This window comes from Rhinatrema bivittatum, chromosome 2 (assembly GCF_901001135.1).
Source record: "Rhinatrema bivittatum chromosome 2, aRhiBiv1.1, whole genome shotgun sequence".
In the NCBI taxonomy this organism is placed as follows: domain Eukaryota; kingdom Metazoa; phylum Chordata; class Amphibia; order Gymnophiona; family Rhinatrematidae; genus Rhinatrema; species Rhinatrema bivittatum.
The window spans coordinates 310,275,638-310,300,040 of record NC_042616.1 but is presented as its reverse complement, the minus strand read 5'-3'; the positions used below and the strand labels follow the sequence as shown (position 1 = coordinate 310,300,040).

Here is a 24,403-nt window from a genome sequence, read left to right as displayed (position 1 = left end):
GAAGCGTGAGGGGAAACAGAGAAGGGGATACTGCCTGTGAAAGGAAGTAGGGGAGAGAAGAAGGGTGCTGCTGGGCCACATGAAAAGACAGGCTGGTCAGCCTGTCAGGTGGAAGGAGGGAGAGGAGAAAAAGAGGGGGCCCTTTCTGTCTCTTCTCCCTCCTCCTCCCCCTCTCTCTTTCTGCCACATTTTCTTGGACTCTCGATTGCATCATTTCATAATTTGGTAATCTATTCTTTCTCCATATATTGCACAGAATAGTCAGTGTACTGGTATGCTAGGGACCAATGTAATATTTGGAACGCTATCCTTTCACAGGCTTTGTGGCCAATTGAAGGGGGCAGGGCTATGACATGGGTGCTTCCTCTCTTCTCCCCCCCCCCCCCCCCAAGGATTGTCCTAGAAAAGAAGCACTGTTATTTATTCACTGATCCTGACACACCCTGAAACTGTTTCCATTTATTTTGCTCTTCCCTGTGACATTGAATTCCTCTGGCCCTGTCACCCCCTGAGACATCGGGGTAGGTGAACCACCTGCTTTAGGACCTCTGCCTTGTGCTGTTCCTCCATCATGTTCAGGTGCTTTCAGGTAGGTGGGGGCCCCTTCTCCAGTCAGGGAAATGCGCTGTTCAGTGCTGGAGAACTTTTCCCTTCACCTGGTGCTTGCAAACCCAGATGTTTGTCCTTGCGCTGTCAGTCGACATCCTGATCGCTCCCAGGGCTTGAGATGCTGCTGCTGATTGTCCTTCCATACCAATAACTTGGGAGGCAGTGGTTTCTTTTCCAAGCAAGACATCTTGAATAAAGTAGCCTACGTATAGCAGTGTGGTAATAGTAGGTTGTCATGTTAGTTCACTTGAGTACATATAAATAAATGTCAGCAAATAGGCAGTAGATAAAGGGAGGGCACAGGGAGGGTAATTTTATAACATCACGGCTACCTATGTGTGTAAGTTCCACCAATTTTCAATGCAGACTTGTGGCTATTTATGAATAGCGCTTTTTAAAATCACAAGTGTGCATGTAAATCCACACTCTGCCCTTGCCAAATGTCTATTTTTTTGAGCACACAAAAGTATATATGAAATAGGTAAAGCACATCATTTTATGCACACAACGCCCACACAATTTAATAATAAGCCATTTTTGCTGTAAACCTGTGCTTTAAAAATGATTCTCTAAAAAAGGCTGGGAGAGCCAGGATCAGCCTATAAAGAACATTTTAAGAGCTGAATAAGTATTTGAGATGCATGAGGCGGGAAGAAAGACTGCTGCAGAGCACAGTAGCTGAGATATGACCTGCATTCATCCAAATCAGAGACAGCATCACTGCCTTGGTGGTCACCATCCAAAGGGCTGTGAGGGAGCCAGTAAAACACGCAATGGCAAGATATCAAGTTCAGATTTTAGCTGCAATCCTCTAGTGCATCTGTGGAGTGTTCCCAAGACCCCAGACCAAGGGCGGACAAAGCAGGCTAACTGGCAGGCCCTCTGCTTTGGGGTGGCAAGAAGCTGCAACCTCTAAACTCACCACTCCAGCGACAGCTGTGGATGTAGTGTGTCCTATTTCGTCTTTTCCTATTGTGCTTGTAAAAACTATGCTCTCACTTTGCTAGAAATGCGTCTACCTTATTCACCTATGATCCTTTAACCTCTGTTAAGCATCTGATGTACCCTGTCATGTTGTTGTTTTGTGGGGGTGGGGATGGGTTTGGGGGAGAGGCTATTGGGAAGATTTGAAGCACTTGTAAGCTCTGTATGGGAAAAATGGTATATGGCTGTGCTATTTTGTTATACATTGTGACCGTTGATGAGTTTTTTTTATTTCTGTTTAAGCCATTATAATGATTGTCAAGTGTTGTTCATTCTCTACATACGTGACTTGTGTAACCATGTGTAAGAGGTTTTGCCTCTTTAATAAAACAAATTTGGGACACTGGGTGTTTGTGTGTGTTTGTGTGTGTACATGGCGGTGATTAGACTAGTCATTTTGATCCAAAAATTCAAGATTTCCACATGCATACTATCCAGCTGAAGGTGTGCATATACCCACTAAACAAATAAACATTTCATGAAGATGTGGATATCATGAAAGGAAAGGACTTGCATCTACTAGATAGAAGAGGACACAGGAATCTAAACCCACCTTAAATAGTAACCAGATGTTCCACCCAGAACTAATGAAGCTTATTTTCTGAGGCACACATGTGAGGGTCACAAAAAAAAGAAACCTACCCCTGTCAGAATCCTCATGTCACTCTTGACATGACCTGAAAATCTGATGTGGATAGAATGCGAAACACAACGTTATTAAGGGGATAGACACACACACACTGCTTTCACAATCCTTTTCTTTCAGAATATAGGCTATAAAACACAGATACAGCAACACATCAAATGGCCAAGAGACATTATCTTGTCCCAGTGACAGGTCTTACCCCATTTCCCAGGTTCTCCTTCCATCTTCATGCTGCTCTCTCTCCCGGTCTTTCTCTCTGTCTCTCAGATGCCTGCTTTTCATTCATGCCTGACCAGGCCCCCAGCATTCTATTAGATTCTAATTGTATGCTGGCACTATAACTTCATAATACTGGAGCCGATGCAATATGGTGCGCTCAGCCGAGCGCACTCTTAACGAGCAATTAGACACGTGAAAAATAGGCGCTAATCAATCCCCTAATGCAATAAAGGGATTAGTGCCTATTTAACGCGCGTCTAACGCGGAGTGAATGAGATAGCGCTCATCACATGCAAATGCATGTGAATGAGGCTATTTCTCATTCACTCCCAATGCAAAAAGATAAATGTGCGTCTCAGATGCACATTTATCGCTCAGGTATCAATGCCTGCCTGGAGCAGGCGTTAATAGCTGAGCGCATTGAAAAAAAGTACAGAAAAGCAGAAAAATAAAACTGCTTTTCTGTACTTCTTTTTTAAAGTAAAAAAAAAAAATTTTAAACCGAGCACCGGCTCGAACTGCCCCTTTACCGAGCCTGCCTCAGCGCTGCTGCTAGCACGAGCCCCCGGTAAGACGGGCACGGTAGGACTCACCTCCTCCACCGTCTGAAACTCATCTATCTTCGACCTCGCTGCTGCCCTCTGCTTCGCTCACAAACACAGGTTATGAAAACCGACGCCGAGTTTACTGGCGTCGGTTTTCATAACCGGTCGTCTGCCAGTAATGAAAATGGCCGTCGATAAACTCGGGGGCCGTTTTCAATACTGGCAGACAGGCAGCCGTGACCCCCTAATTTAAATATTGCATGGCACCCCCCCCCTTTGGGGCACCATGCGCACGTTAAGAGAGCGGGCGCTGACTGTTCAGCGCCCGCTTTCTACGCATCTTTATTGCATCGGCCTCCACTGACTCTCATCTGGTCATAGTACTCCTGGAAACATTGTTGTCAATTGATCTTGGCATTTTCTAAGTGCGTGACTTTTCCCTGGGTCTGCCACTCCCTAAATCAACTGTTACAGTATATTCTGATCTTTCTCACTACTCTGTCCATCTGTAGATGACATGGAGTCATCTGCTTACCCTAAGTCAATCATGATGGGGCGAATGCTGCTGTCAGTGTAATAGGGCTATACTACATGGATTGACCCCAGCACTTCTTATTAAATGTCACTCATACAATTCTACCAGAGCTCCACAGTTCACTTAATTTGATTCCTGTGTTTAACACAAAAAATGAAGATTGGCTACCCTCCTCTTTAAAACTGCTCTGCCCCTCATAAATTGTGACTGACCTCAGCGGTATTGTTCTGGTGTCAGATATCACAGTAGGCATGGGAGCTGTTTAGAGATGGAGTTTTACTTTAATAGTCTCCTATTTTTTTTGTTCATTTTTACTGTAGACACAAGTTCCTGTTACTTGGCTTTACTGGATGCCGATTATGATCGAAAACCCAAAAATAAATACCTTGCTAATGTAGTAAACTACACTGTCAATATGGAGTGGATTCAGTGTTTATACTGGGATGATATCAGAGAATGGAAAACTGATGGATGTTACCCACAGGAAGGAAAAAATTCAGCAAAAGTCAGCTGCAGGTACCTGTCAGATCAATGCTCAAAAATCAAGTTTTTCTCACTTTAAAAAAAACTGTGTCCCAAAGACAATGTTGCCCGTTAGTACTAAACTGAGTTTAGGTTCCCACACTTCAGGCTCAAATGGCAATGTGAGTAAAATTTAGAATGTGGCATATGTGATCTGGATCAGACAGACATCCGAGTTTGCCATCCAGGCAGATACACTTTCTTTCCAATCGTCCTCAAGACAAAGATTCTTTAAGTTTGAAATTATTTATTGTACCGGTAGATTTCTACTTACAATTGTTGCATCTCAAATGTGAGCCCCAAGGCAAAGATCTTTGGTAACTGGAAACAGAGTAGCAGGAGGGAGAAGGAAGGTCTCTTGAGTTGCAGGAATTAGTTTATGGTGGAGGTAGGGAGCTTGAGGGATATGAGGCTGATTTAGTCTTCAGAAGAAGGCAGTAAAAAGGAAAGTAAAAACTCGATCATTTCAGGAGCTTTACAGAGCGCTGCTAGCTCTAGGGCCCGCATAGGCAAGACTGGGCTTTCATCCCGAGCTGCTAAGGGAAACGCCTGCACAAGCTGAGGAGCAGGGGGGCAAGGTCCAATGGCAGCGAGCCTAAGAACCAAGTAACACAGGGGGAACATGAACGACAGTCCCTTGAGCCTATAAGACACCTAGGAAGACTCAAGTTAGATTGAGGGGCATTCAAGCTCTTCCGATAGTGAGAGAAAGTGGAGGGGGGGAGGGAGCTTCTCTTAAGGGCAAAGGCTCTTCTTAAAGGCAAAGGCTCACAGACTTTTATCATGGGTTACAAAAGGTGTTTCAGTAACAAAAATTCTCAGAAGGAAGGGACTGCACTAAACACAGTTAAACTACAGTATATACAGATACAAACATGTACCCACTGCTGGGGACAGAACAGTATGAATTAGGAGAATTACAGGGAGTTTTTTTGAGTCTGACAAAATTTTGAGAGATTTTTCCAGATTTGCCAAGAAATTTTTGTTAAAGTTTTCCCAGCAAATCTGGAGAAAAAGCAGAGCATATCCACTGACATTTGACCCAAATTCAACAATTCAGAGAAATCCACATTGTGTTTTGGAAGAATAGTTTGGCAAATTAATTTGACACACTGGTGACAATGGGCAAGTCATTTTATCTCCTGTTGCCTCAGGTACCCATTTCCAGGTGAATTTTCAAAGGAATCCCTTATGTAAATGCAATATACTATCGCAGCAATTTTCAAAAGCCCATCTACCTGCATTAAGTGCACTTAACACAGGTAAAACCTATTGACAATTCGATGGCATATACTGTAGCAATTTTCAAAAGTCCACTTACATGGGTAAAGTGTATTTAGAAGTGTAAAACCCACTTTTAAGTAAGTAAATGTTTTTTAAAATCAGGCCCCAAGATTGTAAGCTCTTTGGGGCAGGGACTTAGTGTTCCTGAATCCCTGATCATGCTGTAAGTTACCTTGAGAATTATTTGGAAAGGCAGGCTAAAATCCCAATGATTATTATTATTATGGTAGAGTACCCTGCTTCTGAATTGGATCCTTATCCCTGATGCAATGGTAGGGTATATTGCTTGATGCTGGATAGGTAAGGCACATTGCACCCTCACTGGCTGGTGAGGTGTGTTGCTCCTGGAATCCAGTTTCTGGCAGCCCACTGCTAACTTTCCCTCAGAATGAGAATGCCTTGTGTGGAACTAGAATTGTAGCCTTTCCATTAATTCCCTAGCCCATCACTACAACAGGATTTCTTTTGGAGAACTTGGGCATCTCCTACTTTCCCAGGGGTGACTCTTTTGTTAACACCTCAGTTCTGTCCCCAGTCATGCTTCAGCTGTGTATTACTTTACTTGCTGCAGGCGTCAATAGTTCAATCTCTCTCACTCTCTCCCTTGTTTATTTGTAGCTTGCCACTCAGTGCTCTCTCACTTAGGGGGTCGATTTTAAGTCCCGCTCGCGTGCGTCCATGTGTGCGCGGTTCCCGGCACGTGCACATGGACACGCCAGTTTTATAACATGCGCACGCTGGCACGCGCATGTTATACAGTCCAATGGCCATGTGCACATGCGCCAGATTTTAAAATCCGCACGTGCATGTGTGAGCGGCCCGTGACTCGCATGCGCAGGGGGGGGGAGTTTATAACCTATGAGCGGCGATGCAATCGGTTGGTCCCCAGTTCCCTCCCAGACCGCTCCAAGTAAGGAGCGGACTGGGAGGGAACTTCCCTAACCCTATCCTTTCTCCCCTTCCCTCTCTTCCCCCCTTCTCCCTGCCTCCCTAAACCTACCCTAACTATCCCCAAATTTTTTATTTTCATACTTACTGCTCCTCTGGAGCAGAAGTAATCTCCACATGCCGGCCGGATGCTGGTGCGCACTTCCCCGGGACAGTGTTGAATGGCTCCCCCGCCTGCCCCTCCCCTCCCAGACCACGCCCCCGCCCCGCCCCTTTCTTTGGGCCCGGCACTTCGGCGCTTAACATGGGCAATGGGCGTGGCCGGGCCCTTTGTAAAATGCGCGCGGCGTGCGCAAGGCCCGGCCACGCGCATAACCCCCCATTCTTACGCGCGCGGGCCTTTTAAAATGTGCTTGTTATTGTTGGGTCTACTTGGCCCCTCCACCGGCTCCATCAGAAATATCCCTGTCTAGGACCCTTTTCGCTTTGAGCTGGCAGTTCTTGCCTGACACCCACAAGTTGTTTCCCTCTGAATCCCCCTCCCCCCATGACAGCTCTGCTTGTCTGGCTCCTGTGTATTCTCCCCCTTTCGGCTACTTATACATTTGTGGGGATGAGTGCACTTTTACCAATTGTTATCATTCTGATAACAGATTGCCCTTCAGCCTTCCTTCAAGCAGGGGATTAGCTTTCCTGATGCCTCTGGAGAGGGTTCCTAGTAATGAATCTTACAGTTCATTCTGCTGGGCATCCTTAGATTTTTCTGAAATCTGAAAATTCATCAGTGCAATTTCACAATACAGGGTATGTATTAAGGGATATCAACAATTTTCCTGGGTGCTAATGGTACAGATGAATAAGATGCAACAATTGGTATCTCAGAGTCCTTTAAAACACATAGAGTTATGCGCTGTTCTCTACTAATTTAGGGCCCCTGCAGTATCCCCTACCTCTCCAACCCCCCACATTCAGGAGAGCTGATTCTTTGCCTCTGTCTTTCCACGTGTACCATCTCCTGCCAAGCCTTGGAGCCACCTGGATGCGCTCCTCTTTCATTCACAAGCTGATTGCCTTTTGTATTATTTGCTCTGTTGCTTAACTCTTGGCTTCTAGTTCTGCAAAGCACTAATGTAGTATTTCCTCATCTAGCTGCACCCATTTAACCACCTTCACCATTGCAAGCAGACAGTTATCGGCTCATCTGGAAATTGCAGAGGTGTCCCAGTTTTTGAGGTAAGCAGAGCCTGCTGATGAGCAAGGACCTCCCTCTCTCTCTATTACTAGAAATGTCCAAATGGGAACTTTCATAAACTCTTATCTATGTAGAGTTAGTGCACTATAAAAATGACATAACTGGACGCAATGAAAGGGGAGATGCATTTAGAGGAAAGTTTAGTATTTCTGTTAGTAAAGAAAAATGTCCTTTTTTGGTAGAAATGATTTTTATTGAAGAAAATTTGTAACAATACACAGGGTATTAGAAACATATGGTTTCTTCTATATAAAAATGTCCTTTTTAACCAGAAATATAAAGTACTGTGTCTACCATGTTAATGCACTTGAATATACATAAATAAGGGTCAGCAATCAAGTTGTAGTTGTGCCCTTTAATTATTGTAAATACAGTGCATCTGTAACTGTGATGAAGGCCACTTGTGTAAAGCCTGCTTTTCACATCCCTAGTGAGAGGCCTTCAGTACGAAGGGGTTTTTATATTTGCTTGTTTACTTGTTTAATGATGTATTATGCAAATATGTTCTATTCTGATATGTAAACTGCTTTGGGTTCCCTTTTGGGAGAGGAAGACGATGTACAAGCCCAAATAGAAATATGGATAGGAAATCATCAAATCAGATCTGAAATTCTGGTCTCCGTCTTAACGCCTGCATGGCTTTTGCTATTGCATGCGGTTCCTGAAATGCAGCATGCTCACAGAAAATGTAACCTTAACAAGGTTGCTTGTGTTTGTAAACCTGAAACATTGTAATGCCACACCTCTTTCTCTGGAGACATCAGAGCACATTCTAGAGCACACTCTGTGCTCCAATCCTCTGTGCGATAGTACAATCACTCTGTAACTTCCCAGGGGACAGAGACACCCTGGACTCTCGTCTTCTCACATAAAACTGTATTCTTCACAACCAAATGGGTCGACATAAACAACTTACTTTCAGCAGAATTCAGATTCAGCATTTACCTTCAGGACAGAGATGTATTAGGAGCTGCCTTCTCCTGGAGATGTGAAGCTTGTCTGTTCCTCTCTGGGCCTGCTCTCAGGGGACCCGCCCCGCAGAGCTGCCTGCATGTCTAAATTTTAAGGTGGACCAGGCTAGATGCCTGGTCCAGTGCTGGTTAAAAAGACTTTTCAGGAACACTCCTTCACAGCTTCATTCTCCTAAGAACATCTCACCCTATTGCCCTTAAACCAGCATAGATTTTTCCCAATCTCATTGCTGCCTGTGTCTCGTCTTTAACTGCGTCTTCTCCCCCATGTATTTGTTCCCTGCCTTTCCCCAGGACTCTTTTCCCGCTGTGGCTCTTTCTTTCTTTCTTTCTTTCCTCTAAACTTGTATTTCATATAATTCTAAGATAATTCTGTGGGAAACCATATATGATAAATCACAAAAGAAAAGATGCAAAATTAGTTCACTGTATAAAACTACTAAAAATGCAAGTGAGCCACAGTGGTGTAGCCAGAACTTGGATTTTTTTTTGAGGGGGCCCCTGAGGTTAACATGGATGGGCAGTAGACATACAGGTCTAGGCCCTACTAGTTGTATTCTTATTGATAGATAATGCCTTAGAATGCACCTGACAATAGATTTCTAAATAGTCTGCAACAGCCATCGGGCATCATGAGTGATGCTTTAGAATATTTTAATTCTATTATTTCAAGCACTTACCCTTAAAAATACCTTATTAATCTATATTAATTTATTTATATTTATTGCAATTTATAAATACACAATATGATGTAAAAATTAAACAAAGAACACTTAAGAAAGACATGAGATTCAATCATGTAATAAAACAAATATCAATGTATTCCTTTATGAATCCTCTTTTAAAAAATGCAGAGTATATCATAACTACAATAAAACAGCAATAATTATAAGAACCCAACATGCAAAACAAATATTCAAATTCTGGTGTCATCTCAGTAATTGTAAAATAAACTCCCTCCATTGCCAAACACTGTGAAGTAGCACAAACCCTTACTAAAATATAATAAAAAGCCACCTAGAATCTTGTCATACCATACAATACCATACCAACAGTAACTCTCAGGATTCAAACAGCAGCAACCTTATCTATGAAAAGACAGCAAGGCAAACATTACCCCAGGCCCTAGAAAACTAATACACCACCTACTGGGCAAACAACAAGCTGAACTGCTATAAGTCCTGACAAAAAAAAAAAAAAAAAAGTACACGCTAGCCGAAATACTGCATCTCTGTCACACATGAAGAGCACAGACCGACCCTTACATAATACAGAATAAGGGACTACAAATTAGAAACAGAAACATACAGATAAGATTGATATAGAAAGTCCAGAAACCAGTCTCTGTGAACACTGGAATACTGAAGAAAAAGCAAAATACAAATATATAAGAAATGCACATTCCCAAAAATGGCAGATGCAATCGATGAATGTCAAAATATATTTATTTTTACCTTTGTTGTCTGATTTTATTTTTCTAATTAGTTGGTCTCAGTCTCTTTTTCCCCCTTGTCTGTCTTTTCCTAATTCCTTTTTCAGGGGCTCTTTTATTATTTCTTCTCCTGCCCTTTCCTTCTTCCCTGATACTCACACACAGGTTGTGTCTCACACATACAGGCTCCCACTCTCTCCCACTCTCTTTTACTTAGTCTCCTGATGCGGGCACGCCTTGTGGCTGCGCATTCCGTGGTGAATGCGTGTGGGAAAGCCCTGGGAAGGGGTGTAGAGGCGTGATCACTTGCTCCTGTGTGAGTGTGAGTCCCTGGTCCATGAGATAACTCAGAGAGGAGCCACAAGATACCCCGAGGATAGGAAAGCAAGTGCGAGCTTGGACACAGTTCGAACTCATGAAGAATGGAACCGGAACAGGGAACACCTGGACCAGAGATCTTAAGAGTCAGAGTTCATAGAAGAAGGAGGATTCCTGGAACTTGATGAGGACTCCTGGACATAGATGAAGAAGAGGTCTACTCTTGAAGATGAAGATGAGACGAGATTTTTGGGGACGGTGAAGGAACACTCATGGGTACGAAGAAGAGATGAGGCTTTTGGAGTAGAGAAGAGACGAGGCTCTTGGGAGTTAAGGAGTGTGATCCCTCAAGGCGCCCTACACAGCCTGAGGACTGGTCGCTGACCACTATGGTGCTGCGCGCCCTACACAACCCAGAGGCTGGTCACGGACCACGCTAGGAATGGGAGGAGCACCAGAAGGAGAGGAGTTGGGCAGCACTCGACAAAGTCCAACAGAGAGATTCCAATCTATCAAGTGTAGACTGATTGGAGAGTCCGGGGAATGCCAAGATCTGCTGACATGTGCTCCAGGATAAAGAGGTGTAGTGAAGAGAGAGGTATGCAGAGGGCAGTACCTCAGAAAAGCCATCTTGACATCAGGAAACCTGGACATCTAAAGAGACGGACGACAGCAGGAATGGGTCTCTGCTTAGGGTAGGATCTGGAAGTCTTTGTAGAAGAAGAAGACGGACGAACATCTGGATGAAGAACATCGGGACGCCAGGACATCTGGGACTCAGAACAGGCGGACTTCGGGACGTCAGGACATCGAGACATCAGAGTGTCAGGGACATCTACGAATAGACAAGGGATCCCAAGGCTTGTGGAAGGGAAACCTGAGACTGGAACATACCATGAAGAAGGTTGACGACAGGGAAGACCTGGACGTTGGACGAAGACATCACAAAGAAGACATCATGAAGAGAGAAGACTTGAAGATGAAGTCTTCTGGACAAGAGCTTGACGATAACCATGTTGGAACAGTGGAACTCTGAGGATGGAAGCTGGAGGATGTACCCCTGGAGGGTGTTACTCCAAAGAGGAACTCTCTGGAGGATGTTGATCCATCTGAAGGCCCTGAAGGAATAAAGCAGCACCTTTTTATAGGGCAGGAGCAGGAAGAGCCCTGAATACGTCATCTGGGAGGGCTGAAGAGGAACTTCCTGCTTTGTCCCTTTAAATAGAGAGAAGAGCTGCGTGGCCAGCCCCAGAGGGAGCCCTGGAGCACAGGAGGCGGAGCCAAGGCCTGCAGCGACACTAGAACAAAGAAGGAAGGCCGGAGGTGACTCCTGCCGCTGAAGAGAAGCAGCGCTGGGGCTGGATCGGTCCCAAGGGAGAGGAGACTGTGTTGGCGGCTCCCTGCCGCGAAGAGAAGTTGGCGGCAGCACTCGGGCCGTGGTGAAGGGGAATCCCCGCGAGGGGATTCTCCCAAAGTGGAGGAGCTACGGTGGTGGCACAGGCCACGAAGAAAGGAGATTCCCGGCAAAGGGAGTTCCCTCAATGAAGCATTGGCGGCGTGGCTCTGGCTGCGCAGGAGGGAGAAGAGGCAGCTGGCGGCTCACACAGCCGCGAAGAGAAGGGTAGCATGGCTCGCGACAGTCTGGGCCATGGGATGGAGGTGAGGCCCTGTCTGCAGAGCAGCCACAGGCAGGGGCGTAACATCTCCCACTAGCACATACAGGTTCCCAATCTCACACAAAGGTTTCTACTCCCACACACCCACACAGGCTCTAACTCTTACATGCTCTCTCCCACATGCATGTTTCTACTCCCACAAGCACTCTCTCACACCAAATGTCTCTCACATCCACATGCTTGCTTTCATACATTAACACACAGGCTCTACACTTGCATGCTGTCTCTCATACATATACACATAGGCTTCTCACTCCCATGCTCTCCCATACATACACACATAGGCTTCTCATTCCCATGTTCTCTCTCTCATACACACAGGCTTCTCACTTCCATGTCTCTCATATACACACACACAGACACACTCACACAGACTTCTCACTCCCATGCTCTCTTTCATACACACACACACAGGCTTCTCACTCCCATTCTCTCTTTCATATATACACACACTCACACATACACACAGGCTTCTCTCTCCCATGCTCTCTCTCATACACATACAGGCTTCTCATTCCCATACTCTCTTTCATATACACACACAATCACACATACACACAGGCTTCTCTCTCCCATGCTCTCTCTCATATACATACAGGCTTCTCATTCCCATGCTCTCTTTCATATACACACACAATCACACATACACACAGGCTTCTCTCTCCCATGCTCTCTCTCATATACATACAGGCTTCTCACTCCCATGCTCTCTCTTACACAACACATACACACAGGCTTCTTACTCCCATTTTCTCTTTCATACACACACATACACACACACAAAGCATTCTCACTCCCATGCTCTCTCTCTTACATATACAGAGGCTTCTCATTTCATGCTCTCTCTCATACATACATACACCCATATACCAGTTTCTCACTCCCATGCTCTTTCACAAACACGCATGCTTCTCACTCATACATAACAGAGACTTCTCACTCCCATGCTCTCTCTCCACAAACACATGCACACACATAAAAAGGCTTCTCACTCCCATGCTCTCTCTCATATATACACAGACAGGCTTCTCACTCCCATGTTCTCTTTCATATACTCACACCCAGGCTTCTCACTCCCATGCTGTCTTTCATGCACACACAGGCTACTCACTCCCATGTTATCTCTCGTATATACATAGACAGGCTTCTCACTCCCATGCTTTATTTCATATACACAGACACACGGGCTATTTATTTATTTAAAATTTTTTCTATACCGTCGTTAAGTTAAATACCATCACAACGGTTTACAGAAGGGCATGATAAAGAGAAATATGGGTGGTATAGATTACAAATTACTCGTGTGCCATCATAGTACGGTAACAATGTAAAATAATAAAATAGGTGTGTAAATTAAACCTGATTGTTAGGAACAAATTAGGCAGTTTGATTTTAACATTAATATGCTTATGTAGGTTACTAAAAACTTCTAGCTTGGTGCATCCTTATCGCTCAACTATTTTTCTCCTTTTCTTTATCTTTATAAAATGCTTGTTTAAAAAGCCAGGTTTTCAGATTAGTTTTGAATAATTTCAGATTTGTCTGTAGTCTTATTTCGAGTGGCATGGTATTCCAGAGTACAGGACCAGCCAGTGACAGTGCTCTTTCCCTTACTTGCGTGAGATGTGCTGATTTGACAGAGGGGACAGTTAGTAGAGCTTTATTTGCAGATCTCAGGTTTCTTTGTGGTACATGCACGCGCAGTGCTGTGTTAAGCCAGTCGGCTTTATCATCGTGGATTAGTTTATGGATTATACAAAGTGCTTTATATTGTATTCTTTGTTCAATTGGAAGCCAGTGGAGTTCAGCAAGTGTTCCTGTAATATGGTCACTCTTTTTTTTGCCTGTCAAAACTCTGGCAGCGGAATTTTGCAATATTTGCAGAGGCCGAATTGTAGATTGAGGTAGTCCTAACAGCAGGGAGTTACAATAATCTGTGCTAGTGAATATCATTGCTTGTAGAACTGTGCGAAAATTGTTAATCGTTAATAGAGGTTTTAGTCTTCTTAGGATCATTAGTTTTGCATAACCTTCTTTTATTTTCTGTGAGATGTGTTGTTTCATGTTTAGCTCAGGGTCAATTATTACTCCTAGATTCCTAACTTTTGTTGCTAACTCGGTGGTTTGAATATTTTTGATTGTGAATGTTGGTGGTGTGTGGTGAGTGTTTTTACGGTCAAGATGTAAGAATTCAGTTTTGTCAATGTTTATAACCAATTCCATCTGGTTTAGGAGCTGTTTGATTATTTCTAGATACATATTGGCTAGTTTCATTGTTTCTTCAATGGTGTTTGGAATGGGTAACAGTAATTGTATATCATCTGCATAAATGTAATGTACGATTCCCAGTCCTGCAAGTAAGTGACATACTGGGAGGAGTGCAGTCTCTGATACACACACAGGCTTCTCATGCCTATGCTCTCTTTCTCTCTCACACACACACACACATACACACACACACACACGCTTCTCACTCCCATGCTCTTCTGATCCACACACAGGCTCCTCATTCTCATGCTCTTACACAACACACACACACACAGAGGCTTCTCATTCCCATGCTCTCTTTCACACACACACACACACACACACACACACACACACACACATATACCGGCTTCTCGTTCCCATGCTCTTCTGATACATACACAGGCTCCTCATTCTTATGCTCTTACACAACACACACATAGGCTTGTCATTCCCATGCTCTCTTTCACACACACACACACACACACACACACACACATACATACACACACACATATCTCCCCCCACACACACATACACCCACAGGCTTCTCATTCCCATGCTCTCTCTCATACACTCACACCCAGGCTTCTCACTCCCATACTTTATTTCATATACACACACGCACACAAGCTACTCACTCCCATGTTGTCTCTGATACACACAGGCTTCTCATGCCCATGCTCTCTTTCACACACACACACACACACACACACACACAACACAACACACACACACAGGCTTCTCACTCCCATGCTCTTCTGATACACACATTCTCCTCATTCTCATGCTCTTACACAACACACACACAGACACACACACACACAGGCTTCTCATTCCCATGCTCTCTTTCACACACACACACACACACACACACACACACATACACACATACACACACACACACATACACCCACAGGCTTCTCACTCCAATGCTCTCTCTTATTCAAACATTACAGAGACTTCTCACTCCCATGTTCTCTCTCTCTCTCTCTCACACACACACACACACACACACACACACACACACACACACACAGACTTCTCACTCACATGCTATCTCTGATACACACACGGGCTTCTCATTCCCATCTCTCTTATACAACACACACATACACACAGGCTTCTCACTCCAATGCTCTCTTTCACACACACACACACACACACACACACACACACACACACACACAATCCCCCCCACACAATCACATACAGGCTTCGCACTCCCATGCTCTCTTTCATACATACATGTTTTCCATATTGTGCCGATGATCCCCAGATTAAGATTTCAGGAAGCTTTGAGACCTATTACTTGAGAAGTTATTCGCGGACATCTCCCCTGGCCTTTGTCTATTGGGATTTTCACTTTTGACACATTTTGACCTCGTATTACCCAATACCTGTTCAACTCCTTGTGAGTTCCCTCCCGATGCAGTTTTTCGAAACACGGCCCGTGACGGGCAACCATGAAGCCATTGTCATATATCAGTTGGTGATGCTGACAATTTGCCCTATATATAATACAGGTGTTTTGAACTTTAAAGGACATTGATAATTTTGTTGTCCTTCCTCTTGGATATTTTCTCATTGATTACCGCTGGTTGGACTTTTCGCCCTTGTTGAACCGATGAGGCAGGCCATCGCCTTACCAAGGTACTCTGTGAGAAATTTGTGGATGGGCCATGGCTTTTGATAGACTGCCATGGCTGGCCACTGCTGCAGTTTTCTGGATGGTGATAGCAGTCAGCTCTGCTTGCAGTGAAGCCTTTACAAACCACTCGATATGTCACAACCTGAACTGCGCCTTCTTTTCTTTTAGAATCATTGAGAACTTCATTCCCTGTCTGGTGATCATGGTTTCCCTTGCACTATACATTTTGCTGGTCATCATCTGCAAACTCAGGGATCAGCATGAGGAAAAGAAGAGTGGCTACATCCTCCTGCAAGACAACACGCCGTCCGACCAGCAGCTGTACGCTATAATCATAGAAACGGGTTTCAGATCCAGACCGAAGAGCACTGCGAAGGTATGCTTGGAGAATGGAGCCTCTGATTTGTTTTAAGAACTTGTATCTGAAATCCGGCATGTTACATTCTATTGTAGTACCAGATCTTGGAGAAATCTCTCTCTGCATGTGAAAAGGGAGAAAGAGAAATTCATTCCCGCTGAAAATTGAAAACAAGGCAGTTTTCAAAAGCTCTTTCCCTGGATATGTAGGCTGTCTGTCAATTGCCAACCCTTTCCCTGGCTAAAGCATGCATGGGGATCAACAATGTGTGTGCTTTAACCTATGAGAAAAGTAGGAGGGCTCAGAGGCGGGATTGGGGGGGGGGGGGGGGAAGCAATAACGCACAGAATTGTGCATTTTCAAAACTACATCAATTGTTCAGGGAAAAAGTGTCCACAGAAAAAGCAGGTGCAAATCTCTGCAGGAGCTTTCTTCCGGGACATTTTTCGAAAGGGAAAGTCCACACTTGCTTCCCCTTTGAGAACTGGTACAAAGTCTGAAAGGAAAATTACTTGTGGCCTTTACAATAAATGCAGGCACTTTTGAAAATTGCCTCCAGTATGTTTCTAGCTTACTTTTCATTTACCCAATCCTCTTCTCACTTGCTGGGGACATTTTGATACCTTTAGCTGAGTAATTTAATATTGCTTTCTATCTAATTCATGACAATGTGGTGCATTCTTGACAAATCATGTGCTGACAATGTGCCATGAAACATTCTTGTGTTATATTCAAATGATGATGATTTGTGCCCCAGGAACTGTATAATTGATGCAGGCTGTGCATGGTTATGGTTCATGAATGCTGAAAGCTCCTTGTGTGACCATGTATTCCTAATGAAAGTCGAACAACTTTACTTGTACTTCTGTACCTTCCCTTAGGCCACTCCAGTGCTGAAGACCCGGGCTGAAGGTCCGGATCCAGTTCCCAAGCCTGGTTTTCATTGCCTAGGCTGGGGATGCTGCGGAGGCAGTGCCCACAGCCCCTGAGATGGAAGGAGTCCCTGCCATTGCCCAGTGGTGACCCTTACTGAGTGGAGCATTGATGCCATACCTGTGATTCCCAGTAATGGCTGGGCCAAGGGAAGTCTCTAAAGTAGGGAGATATCCCTAGATCTTTACTAATGAAGACTGAGATGCCCGTTGCCCAGTGGAGACCAGTTCTGATTGAGCTGGAAGTCCCAAGGAGAAGAAGGAAACCACCTGGTCAAATACGCAATTTAAAAAATCATTTATGCACCCTCTGCCTGTACACATCTGGGAAGAATATGTATCACGTGCCCTTCCTATGAGGTTATCAGTGTTTGCACTTTGTTTTGTTAACATATTACAAAGTACAGTATCCATATTTCTGGTTGCCAGCTCGCCTCTAGTGACCAGAAATTCAGAGTTGGTGAGTGACTTGCCACCACTACGGTGCTGCCAGCTGCTGCTCCCTTCTCTTCCCCCTGGCCTCTTGGTTATATGCATGAACGCTACTACTCATAATAGGCCATGGGAGGATTTGGAAAGTACAATACTTGAGAGAAGAGCCTTCCGCACGTAGGTATCAGAATGGGATGGGCTGCAGAGGCCATGGCCAGGTCTTAAATTTCTCCCTTCTCGCAGAATTGCTGTGAGCGATCCGGGGCTGGGTTGTCCAAGAGGCAGCTGTTTGATGGCAGGAGAAGGAAAGTGGCGGTACATCGGGCCGCGTCCTCCACCTCTGCAGTGGTCAGGCTGGGTGGCAGAAGAGGAGGGGGACGCGGCTGAAAGCGCCGCCACGCTCCTCCATTTGCCACTTATCAGCGTGGGGCAGGGGAAGAGGGGGAGAAGGGAAGAGAGAGTGAAAGCCGGGTGGGGCGGGAAAAGCAATGGTTCTGCTGGTTTTCAGAAGTACATTCCAAAAAGTTAAATCAACTAAAGAAACAATTTATTGAATATGTCTTTTTGGTGCTTCTGTGTTTTAGGTTCACATTGTCTTACATGGGGAAGATGGCATGTCTGAAACCAGAGAACTGTACTCTCCAGATAAACCACTCTTTGAAAGAAATTCTAGACACACTTTTATTATGAGGTATTGGTTTTTATATTAGATAACGCAGTATCTGACAATTCTAGAGAGTTCCTTTTGAAATTAAAAGAAAGACACCCATCCCATATGCTTGGGTTCTCTCTTGGCAGCCCCTAACAACACTGCCCCATGCCTTGTGATGTCTTTTGCTGAGTTTATTTTGTTTTTGTTTTCTCCTGCAAATTCTCCTTCTTCAAGCTTTTCCACACAATTCATGTATTGTCCTGCACAGTTAGTCAGTACCTTCCTTCTCGTCTTCCATGTGCCCTACAAAACTCTCCAGCCTGGAGAGGGCAGGATGCAGCTTTTCTCAAGAGCATCTTCCTTTCCTGCTTCTTTGTTTTGCCATTAGGGAAATACAAGACTGCATGAAGAGGCTGTAATATCCATACAACTTCCGAGAAATCCCATGTGTAGATCCATTCTTAGCATTTCTCTGGAGCTGAAGTTTGAACCTAGTGTCAATATGTGATGCACACACACACACACACACACACATATATATCTCACATGTGAAATATTAGCATAAAAGATTATAACTTTGTTTAAGACTGATGATGTCCTAGGCATGGCAATTAACAATGAAATTTCTCAGGAACTTACAGTAATTTAAAAAAATAAATAAATCAGTGGGAACGAATGAGCGGGGAAATCTCAGTCTTACGTTAGGGATCTTTTTGGATGGCAGGGCTGGCTGTTCCTTCCAGAGTTTATTCCAGCATTCTTGCTTGGCCTACACATGCAGTGCAGGAATGTCTGAAGTGTGCCTGCCACTGGTTTTTCTCCCTCTGAAGTTTTGGGTTTGCTCTAGCCTGGGATAACTCTTTCAGAACGTGGGAACCTGGGAGCGCAACGTAGCAAGGAGCTGTGCTGCCCTGTTTGTTCTTATAGTTACCAGCCCTGTGCCCATCAATGAAAGAAGTGTAGTTTTCCTGCAAGAACTGCAGGAAACAAGTAAACAGTGTGTGAACGTACTGATAAAAAATAAGTAAAAGTTCATTTGACTGTTGGTCTTCAACTGTGCAGAGATTTTGCGGGAAAACTACAGCTGGCAAAGGTTGCTAATCCATGCTTTGTTTATTCATTGGTTTGGCTATGAAAAACATTACAGAGTGCGCAAACCAAAACCATTAACCTGTCTTTTAACTGGTACTGTTACACTGATCGCATTGTTTAAAGAGCTGTCAGTCAAAGTGCAAACTGCTGCAGCTATGTCAGGTCTGACTGTTTTGGGGTTTGTTTGTTTTTGGTTTTTTTCCCCTTCCACCTCACAGCATCCCAGACAACCTGGGTCCTATCTGGAAAGTCCATCTTTGGCACAACAATAGCGGCCATTCCCCCAGCTTGTACATCAGTTATGTGATTATCAAGGACCTGCTGGTTGGCTCCAGCTGGTTTTTCCCTGCAGAGTGCTGGCTGGCCGTCGATGAGGGAGATGGGAAAGTGGAACGTGAACTCACATCTGTTACCCGTGGACTTGGCTTCAGGAAGGTAAAAAGAAAAGCTAGGTGTCTTCACTCTTGATGAGCCTCTGCCCTATTAAGACCTGCTTTTTATGCCTACTCACTGCCTTTGTAGATGAGGGAGGCTCAAAGCTTATGTGCCACCGAACAGTATTTGCAATAGTAACGGTGCTTTCCTCATGCCTGAATCCACTGATTAGCAACACTGTTGCCTCATAGGCATCGGAAGCGGCAGTGAAGGGATACGATAATATCTCCCTCCAGGGCTGTGTTCAACTTCACCAGTGAGTTACCGCTGCTCATCAGTGCCTGATAGTTCCTGGGCTCTGAGTGCTTCCTCCTATTTGTTCCTATTTTACTTTTAATTGAATCATATTTTTAGACTGTTCCCCCAAAGACAAAATGCAGGACATATTTCACTTTTATTTTTATTTATTTAATAAATCTTATATGCTGCTGTCATCCAAACATATTATTCAAGGTGGATTACAATGTCAACATTCAGAATAACTTAGAACAATACACTAGCCTTAGCAATAAAACAGAGAGGAACAAAAAAAACATTGCAGTAAAATCAGATCACCATTATTTCTTACAAGTGAGCCTCGGTAAAATAGAAGGTTGTTAACATTTTTCTAAAACTCTTCAAATCCCTTTCTTCTCTTACTTTAACACCCAAGGCATTCCAAACTATAGGCCCATCCAGGGGTGGATTGGCCTGTCGGGAGATTGGGCTTCCCCCGGTGGACCAGTCTAGCTCATCACGTTGTTTCCTCTGCTCCTGCTTGCATTGAGGGTGTCACGTGGCTGTGTCGCAGTGACGAGCCCTTCAGCACGAGCAGGATAGCTGCACAGCAGCAACACCCCCCCTCCCTCCAAAGTACCCCTGCAGGAAGTGAGGCACAATTCATGGGCATGCCGGTGGGGCAGAAAGAGTGCATCCCACACCAGAGGTGCTCAGCGCTGGCGGGGAGACCAGGTCCCACCACCCCAACGAGCATCGGGAGCCGACCCGAAGTCTTCAGTCTTCTCTGGAGCAGCCCCGATGCTTGTTGGGCTGGCGGGACCTGGACTCCCTGCCAGCGCTGAGTCCATCTGGTGTCGGGGCACTTCAAAGAAGAACCGCTGACGGGGAGGCCAGGCCCCGCCAGTGAAAGAAAAGCGTTAGGCCCAGCCCAGATAAGAGCCACTGGTGGGAAGGCCAGGCCCCGCCAGCAAAAGAAGACCCAAGGGAGGGGACCACGACTAGATGAGAGGGAAAGTAAGGAAGCGAGGTGAAAGGAGTGAATGAGAGGGTTGGGAGAATGTTGAAGAGTAGCGTGAATGAAAAAAGGAAAAGAAGGCAGAAAGTATGGAATATGAGGCCTAAATTAAGGGAGGGGAGAGAATGAGATGGAAGGTGGGAAGGCAATGAATATGAGGGAGGGAATATGAGGGGTGAGTGGAGGGAGAGAAAATAAAGAAGATCCATGTGCCAGCGGGGCTCTCTCCTCCCCCTGCCCCCCCCCCCCCCGCGCAGAAAGACAACTCTAGGAAGAGGAAGAACATTGGATGAGTGAGGGGGGAGGGGGAGGAAAGGGAAAGAGGGTGTAGGTGAGTAAGGAAAACAGAATTAGGCCTGACATTACCGGGGGCACACAGCAGCAGTGATAGAAGAGGGGAGAGGCCTGGAGGGGCCATCACAGCCAAAGTAAGGAAGGAGGGAGAGAGAGAGAGAGGGCTGATAGCCAAAGAAATAAAGTCCATCCAGCTGGTAGCAGAAGGAAGGTGAGAGAGAGAGACCCTGGTGTGAGTGTGTATGAGTGAGGTAGCATGTGTGTGTGTGTGTGTGTATAAGAGAGAAGGGAGTGCATGAGAGAGTACTATATTTGTGAGTAGGAGAAAGAGGATGATTGTGCTTGAGGGAGAGCATGTATGTGAGTAGGAGGGAGTGCATAAGAGAGCATGGGTGTGAGTAGGAAAGGGAGTGCATGAGAGAGAGAGAGCATGTGTGTGAGTAGGAGGGGAGGGAGTACATGAGAGAGAGCACATGCATGTGAGTAGGAAAGGGAGTGCATGAGAGAGAAAGCATGTGTGTGAGTAGGAGGGGAGGGAATGCATGAGAGAGAGAGAGCACATGCGTGTGTGAGTTGGAAAGGGAGTGCATGAGAGAGAGAGTGCATGCATGTGAGTAGGAAAGGGGAGTGCATGAGAGAGTGCCATATTTGTGAATAGGAGAGAGAGGATGACTGTGCTTGAGGGAGAACATGTATGTGAGTAGGAGGGAGTGCATAAGAGAGAGCATGCATGTGAGTAGGAAAGGGAGTGCATGAGAGAGAGAGAGCATGTGTGTGAGTAGGAGGGGAGGGAGTGCATGAGAGAGAGAGAGCATGCATGTGAGTTGGAAAGGGAGTGCATGAGAGAGAGAGCACATGCGTGTGAGTAGGAAAGGGAGAGCATGAGAGAGAGAGAGCATGTGTATGAGTAGGAGAGGGATGGAGTGCTTGAGAGAGTACATGCTTGTGTGTAGGAGAGAAAGGGAGGGAATGCACGAGAGCATACATGTAACAGTGAGAGGAAAGGAGTGTGAGTGAGAGAGAGTATGTCAATGTTAGAGTGTGTGCCTATGAGAGAAAGGAGATACCGTATTTTCCGGCGTATAAGACGACTGGGCGTATAAGACGACCCCCCCCTTTTTTATACATATTTTTAAGAAAAAAAATAATTTTACATTCAAACAGGAGCAACCCTATCTATGAAAAGGCAACACTACAAATACCATATATCAGGCCCTAAAAACCAATACACCTCTTATTAGGAAAACAGAACTAGCAAGCAGCTATAGATCCCCACACAGAAATAATTGTAAAACTATACTAATAAGCAGAATAAATGTTTCAAAACAGCTATGAAGAGAATAACATCCAACAATTTAAAAACTCATAATTATTAAAAATTGTCCAAATATAAATAAAATATTTCAAAACAGCAGACACATCATATAACACCCAATAATTAAAATGGCAATCAATCAAGAAAAGTAAACTTTAAAAGCTGCCTTTACTTACCCTCTCCAGAAACTCTCCTATTCCTTTCCCTTGCAGGCAAAAAGCACTCACCAGAAGCAGCAGTAGCTGCTGAAGCTCTGTCCTCACAGTCTTCTTCCTTAGGGCCCACAATCAGTCTCTGTCTCACACAGATCAGTAACTTCCCTAACTAGTATCTCTTCCTCACACACACACACCAGTCACCTCCCTGACCAGTCTCAGTCTCTCACACACACACACACACACACACACACACACACACACACACACACACACACACACACACACACACCAGTCACCTCCCTGACCAGTCTCTCTCAATCACACACATGTTCTGCCACTTACAGACAAGCTCACATATACTCTGTCACTTACAACCACTCATAAACATACTGCCACTCATGCACCCATTCTACCACACACACACAAGCTCGCACTCATGCACCCATTCTACCACACACACACAAGCTTTCACTCATGCACCCAGGCACACAAGCTTTCACTCATGCACCCAGGCACCCATTCTACCACACACACACAAGCTCTCACTCATGCACCCAGGCACCCATTCTACCACACACACACAAGCTCTCACTCATGCACCCAGGCACCCATTCTACCACACACACACACAAGCTCTCACTCATGCACCCAGGCACCCATTCTACCACACACACACACAAGCTCTCACTCATGCACCCAGGCACCCATTCTACAACACACACACACACAAGCTCTCACTCATGCACCCAGGCACCCATTCTACCACACACACACAAGCTCTCACTCATGCACCCAGGCACCCATTCTACCACACACACAAGCTCTCACTCATGCACCCAGGCACCCATTCTACCACATACATACAAGCTCACATGGAGCCTCTTCTCATAGTTTGGCCCAATAAACCTGGCCTCTGCTTCTCAGCCACCTGTGGCCTGACCTCCAGTGGCATGCAAATTCTCCCAGACACCTCCCACGGTGCGCAGGGTCTCTCCTTTCTTCGGTCCCGGCGGCGGCACGCAGGTCTCTCTTCTCTTCGGTCCTGCCGGCCTGGCCTCCCTCGGTGGCGCGCAGCGTCTCTCCTTTCTTCGGTCCCGCCAGCGGTGGCACGCAGGTCTCTCTTCTCTTCGGCCCTGCCGGCCTGGCCTCCCGCGGTGGCGCGCAGCGTCTCTCCTTTCTTCGGTCCCACCGGCGGCAGCACGCAGGTCTCTCTTCTCTTCGGCCCTGCCGGCCTGGCCTCCCGCGGTGGCGCGCAGTGTCTCTCCTTTCTTCGGTCCCGCCGGCGGCAGCACGCAGGTCTCTCTTCTCTTCGGCCCTGCCGGCCTGGCCTCCCGCGGTGGCGCGCAGCGTCTCTCCTTTCTTCGGTCCCGCCGGCGGCAGCACACAGGTCTCTCTTCTCTTCGGCCCTGCCAGCCTGGGCTCCCGTGGTGGCGCGCAGCGTCTCTCCTTTCTTCGGTCCCGCCGGCGGCAGCACACAGGTCTCTCTTCTCTTCGGCCCTGCCAGCCTGGGCTCCCGTGGTGGCGCGCAGCGTCTCTCATTTTTTCGGCCCCGCCTGTGGCAGCACGCAGGTCCCTCTTCTCTTCGGCCCTGCCGGCCTGGGCTCCCGCGGTGGCACGCAGCGTCTCTCCTTTCTTCGGCGGCACACAGGTCTCTCTTCTCTTTGGCCCTGCCGGCCTGACCTCCAGCAGTGACGTGCATCGTCTCTCCTTTCTTCGGTCCTG

At 45.8% G+C, this 24,403-nt stretch overlaps 1 protein-coding gene across 1 annotated transcript in view; it reads left to right on the top strand.

Moving 5' to 3' along the window:
• PKD1L1 (polycystin 1 like 1, transient receptor potential channel interacting) overlaps positions 1 to 24,403 on the top strand; it is a 446,216-nt gene that overhangs the window by 288,487 nt on the left and 133,326 nt on the right. Inside the window, exons 41-45 of the mRNA XM_029587088.1 lie at positions 3,859 to 4,054; positions 7,382 to 7,465; positions 15,948 to 16,155; positions 18,086 to 18,192; positions 19,464 to 19,680. Coding sequence (XP_029442948.1) covers positions 3,859 to 4,054; positions 7,382 to 7,465; positions 15,948 to 16,155; positions 18,086 to 18,192; positions 19,464 to 19,680 — 812 coding nt within the window. The remainder of the gene's footprint in view (positions 1 to 3,858; positions 4,055 to 7,381; positions 7,466 to 15,947; positions 16,156 to 18,085; positions 18,193 to 19,463; positions 19,681 to 24,403) is intronic.